At 45.1% G+C, this 4,978-nt stretch overlaps 1 protein-coding gene across 1 annotated transcript; it reads left to right on the forward strand.

The window, feature by feature from the left end:
• The first annotated feature begins 614 nt into the window (after positions 1 to 614).
• LOC139651001 (homeobox protein Hox-A10) lies at positions 615 to 2,503 on the forward strand. Its single transcript, XM_071527825.1, has 2 exons — positions 615 to 1,476; positions 2,229 to 2,503. Exons 1-2 carry the CDS (start codon positions 615 to 617, stop codon positions 2,501 to 2,503), a joined length of 1,137 nt encoding a protein of 378 aa, XP_071383926.1.
• Positions 2,504 to 4,978: the final 2,475 nt, after the last annotated feature.

Consider the following 4,978-nt stretch of genomic DNA (forward strand, 5'->3'; position numbering starts at 1 on the left):
TATGTCTTTGTTGATGTGTTTCAGCAATCCTTTACTTTTAAACTTGATTTGCCACCTTAAGGCCATGCCTTCTTAACCTAAACTGGTATTTTTATTGAGTTAGGCTTCTCTTTGTAACGAAAAGGAATATGATATTGTGTGCACCTCCGTGACTTTTCCCTCCGGGTGGAATTATTGAAAGGTTCAGACAAACCTGATGGTCGGAACTGTGTAGCATTTATTGCTCAGCTTTGTGGTAACATTTGAATTGCATGTGGGGAAATAATTTGACCAAACAAATGTGGTGGTTTGTACAGTCGATAGGTGATTTACTGGCATTTAATGAGGATCCAAGAACGCTTTGCTACTTTTTTTTTTTTTTTAAACTTTGCATTGTGTAGGACCTCGCCCCTTATACGGGGTAATGGTGGTGCATTAAAGCGAGGTGAGAGAACACACTGATTGCTGTGCTGTCTCCTTTCTCTGCCTCAGCCCCATGATGGATATGGCCCCGGCTGCTACGTAGCCTCGGAGTGGGAGGGACTGCCCATCTCCAAGCTTTTCCATTGGTTTTACAGTCTGCACGGCGGAGAGGGGGGTACCTCTAATCATATCCAGCATGTTTTGCACAAGAAATGTCAGCCAGAAAGGGCTATCTTCTCCCCTCGCCAAAATACACCACAATAATGTCATGTTCGGACAGCCCGTCAGGAAATGCGTTTTTAGTGGATTCTCTGATCAGTGGCCGCACCGAGGGCGGCGGAGGGCACTACCCGGGGAGCGCGGTATGTGTGCCCCATAGCACAGCCACAGAAGTGCCTTACGGACTACACACTTATGGATACTTCCCAGGTATGGGTAAGCGGGGCGAGGTGGGTCCCCAAAACATGGTTTCCACTTCAGGCGCGTACATGTCCAGCATGGAGATGTGGATGGACGCGCAGAGGTCATGTCGAATGGACCAAGAGCAGCCGGTAGGTCCCCAGGAAGCGCCCTGCTCGTTCACGCAGAACATTAAGGAAGAGAGCACCTACTGTCTGTATGAGCCGCCGAAGTGCCCTAAAGCCTCCACCGCCGAAGATCTCACGTATTCGAGGTTAAGTACAGCCGGCTCCGGGTCGAGTTCGTGTACAGTCACCGATGGCGGCGGCGGGGGCTCAGTGCCTGTGCCGGGCTACTTCCGCTTGTCTCAGACGCACGCACATTCTCATAAACTTTACAACAACGGCCCCCAGCCGAACCCTTCCCATTCTCATTTTGGCCTACACCCCCCTGCTCCTGCTCGCTTCCACACGCCACCAACCCCGACTTCTTCTGCTCCAGCCACGGCGCAGGAAGGCAGGAACACCGAGGAGCCCGTCTCCTCGGGAAACGCAGCCCTGCAGCCTCACGCTGCACCGGGGGACGAGGAGGCACGGGAGTCCTCGGAGGCAGAAGCCTCCTCTGCTGACGAGGCAGAAGAGCTCGACAAAGAGAGACCAGCAAAGGCCACTAAAGGTGAGTATGGATCATTATAGGTGTGGTCATCCACGGTTGTTTTGAGTGCATGCAATGCATGTATGGCGAGACTTTTTTATGGCACCTGTCAATGAAGTCTTATTTGACTGTTTGGCTCTAGTGACAAGTCAAGAGATGCTTTTTGGAAACTTGACATTCACATATAATTTCCCTTGACACCAATAATCTGTATACATCAAGCTTTTTGTTTTTGAACGCATGAATTGGTGCATATTATCGATGTATACACCTGGACAGATCGAATGCGTAAAACTGAAACAAGTAGCCAAAGAATTAGGGCATAGGTACATTTTTATTTTTATTTTGTAACCCTACAATATTGTATTAAGCTAAATTTGACATTAATTTAAAATACGCTTATTTATCTTGTCTCTCTAGTCCGTATCCCTTTTGACCACTGCGTGAAAATACATAGCGAATAGGCCACAAATATATAGGCCTAATTCCATGTCCCATAACGTCTCTGTTCTCTCTGGGGTTTTTTTTTGTCATGACACTGAAATGATGTTTCTCCTTTGCTGGACCATGGGTGGAAAATGTTATATGCAATGTTAAGTATTTTGTAGTTATTACTTGCACATGTTTCAAGTACAAGTCTGGTGAGTCTAATGAAGAGGCCTATATTTTACTCATAGCTTTAACACACACACACACACACACACACACACACCATGGCCCCCCATGTTACAGCGCGTCCGGTCTTAAAAACATGTATCTACCATTTTCTTTAGGAGACACAAAAAATGAAAACACGGCCAACTGGCTGACAGCAAAAAGCGGCCGGAAGAAACGGTGTCCGTACACCAAGCACCAGACACTGGAGCTGGAGAAGGAGTTCCTCTTCAACATGTACCTGACCCGAGAGCGCCGCCTAGAGATCAGTAAGAGCGTCCACCTGACGGACAGACAGGTCAAAATCTGGTTCCAGAACCGCAGGATGAAACTGAAGAAAATGACACGGGAAAACAGGATCAGGGAGCTCACCTCCAACTATGGCTTTTCGTGATGAACGAGGTGATCAAATTGAAATAGATGAAAATTGGTGAAATGAATGACCCCCCTTTTTTCCACTTAATGACTCATTTCATTGTGGGGCACATCTTTTTCCAGACAAGCTTAATGTCAATGCATCGTCCTCTGTGAGCTACTGAAAAAAAAAAAGAATCGTGAATGTTATGGGTTCTCCCTGTTTGATTTTTTTCCCTGTTGTTGTGTTTTTGTATTGTTGATTTGTTTCTGTCACTATGGTCGTTCGGTTGGATAAATGTCGTCAGTGGAGTTAAATGAATGCAATTTAAAAACACAGTCGTGCCCTAGGACGTGGTTTACATCGTCTACGTATTCCCATCTTTGGCAAATAGCCTATTTCTAAATTGAGTCGTCCAAATATAAAATATGTTTATTTTATTTGAATTGGAATTGCATGGTATAACATTATTCAGAACTCCTTTTTCCCTGCATTTTAGCAATTTTGATCACTCTGGAATATAATGCCTATGTATCACCAAATACATATGGGAAGAGTAATTCACCTATGGTCATTAGATGTAGTCTACCATGATATAGGCCTATTCTATGTTTGAGCTAAATGTATAAACTGAGCAGAAATCTTTATTCACGTTGAGGACGTTTAGACAAAACCCGAAGAACGTGTGCAACGTAAAGGAGGAATGTTTCTATTGTATATTATTGTGTAAATATTACGTTGTGTTTTTTTGTGTAATGCTTAATAAATTATCAGCTCGCATTTAACGAGTAGCTGCTTATGTTTTTGCACTATTGGTTTATATAGCCTATGTGTTTTTAGCAGTTTGATATTAGATATTATGGAGAAGGAGGGAAAAAAAAAGCTTTGTCTGGAATTCAGATCTGTTTTGCATTTTTTGCAAGTATTCTCATCTGCGGTGGGTGCAATAGGGGCTATTAGATTGGAGATGGCCTTTTTTTGTTGTGTACCAGCTAAGAAATGTTTCTGCGGACTAATGTAATGGCTATCGGAAATAATTAAGGTATTAGGCTATAATGTCTAGGCCGTCTAGCTGCATGCCCAGCCGGCTATTGTAGAGTTTTATGACTGGCTGGTATATGAGGTTTCTCCCTCTCCTCAAAGAGCAGCTTCAGTCGTGGGAGAGCCTTTAAGACGGAGAGGAGGCCCGGCACAGAGCTAGAAATCTGGACTGTATTGATCCACTATGGATAAAACATTACCTTTTGGTTTAGTTGGGAATACTGGGATTAACAATTCGATGATCGGGTGAGTCCATTTATCGTTGTGAATTTGTCTATTTTGCGCCTTGTTGCAGCGTTTCTCTGGTGTGAACAATACAGTTGTACTTTTTCAATACAGACCATTTTTGGACACTTGATGACGGGACTGACGACCACGGTGCATTGTGAATTGGCTGATTGTGTTTCACTTGAGGCCCGGATCGACTGTCGAGTGGTTTAGGTAGTTTCATGTTGTTGGGATCCATTTTATAACTCTGCAACACGAAACTGTCTCAATTACCCCAGTTACACCCATCGAAAGCATCAGGAAAGCAAATCTGGGACATAAACATGATGGGGTTTGTTGAAAATACTGGAAAGGTAGGCCTATTTTGGAACCATGGTTTTAAAACTTACTGGCTCTTAAGTCGGCAGGGCTGGGTGACTGGATGCTGTGTATATTTTTAACTTGTCTCCTGCAATGTTCTCTTTAGACTTTTCGACTTGTTTTTCGTCGTTAAAATAAGCCCGAGCAGGCATGTGTGTGTGCTGTATTTAACTTGGTCAAAGCTGAGCTGCAGTATGCGTCGTGGACTTGGGATTTAGGGTAAAGCCGAGTGTTTTCCGTGGGTCGTGACGCAGACACGCCAGACAAGGCCTCGGTTACGACCACTGCAGTGGAGGGGAAGGGGAAGGTGAGTGGGGCAACAGCGACCTCCGTGGGCAATGGGACCGGATGCTTCGCGCTGCGCAATAGTGGCTCAGACAAAAGGAGGGGAAGGGCTTTATGGCGATATTTAGATCCGCCAGACAGGCTGTTATCTGCAGAGGCAAAAGAAGTGAATAGCCCCTGCGGTAAACTGAGTGAAAAACACACCCTGATTTAGGTTTACAACCCGAGAGCCATTGGCCTAGTGTCTCTTTTTTCCTCCTCTGAAGGTGTTTGTCTATACTGAGTTTTAGTGCACATATATGCGCACAGCCGTTCCTTCCCCCCCCTCTGCTTGTTTTGATGTCTGCGGGCCAAATAATGTGCGAGCACCAGCAAGGTGATATAAGTCGAAGGCACAATATGGACACTTTGTGCACTTCGCCTGCTTTCTTCTTCTAAATGAAATGGTTACACCACACTGGAGAGGATTCCTTCGTGTTGAATCGCCTGTGGCCTTGTGGGGTGTTGGCCCAGCTCTCCGTTTATTTGCTGGTAATAAATAAAACACGTAGCGTAATGCGTGAGAACTCAAGGTTGTTGCTTTGTAGTCCCTGATCAGCT

This window comes from Centroberyx affinis, unplaced genomic scaffold (genome assembly GCF_046629955.1).
Source record: "Centroberyx affinis isolate AG114_WGS23_722 - 3 ecotype Tasmania unplaced genomic scaffold, CSIRO-AGI_Caff_v1 ptg001577l_1, whole genome shotgun sequence".
Classification (NCBI taxonomy): Eukaryota; Metazoa; Chordata; class Actinopteri; order Beryciformes; family Berycidae; genus Centroberyx; species Centroberyx affinis.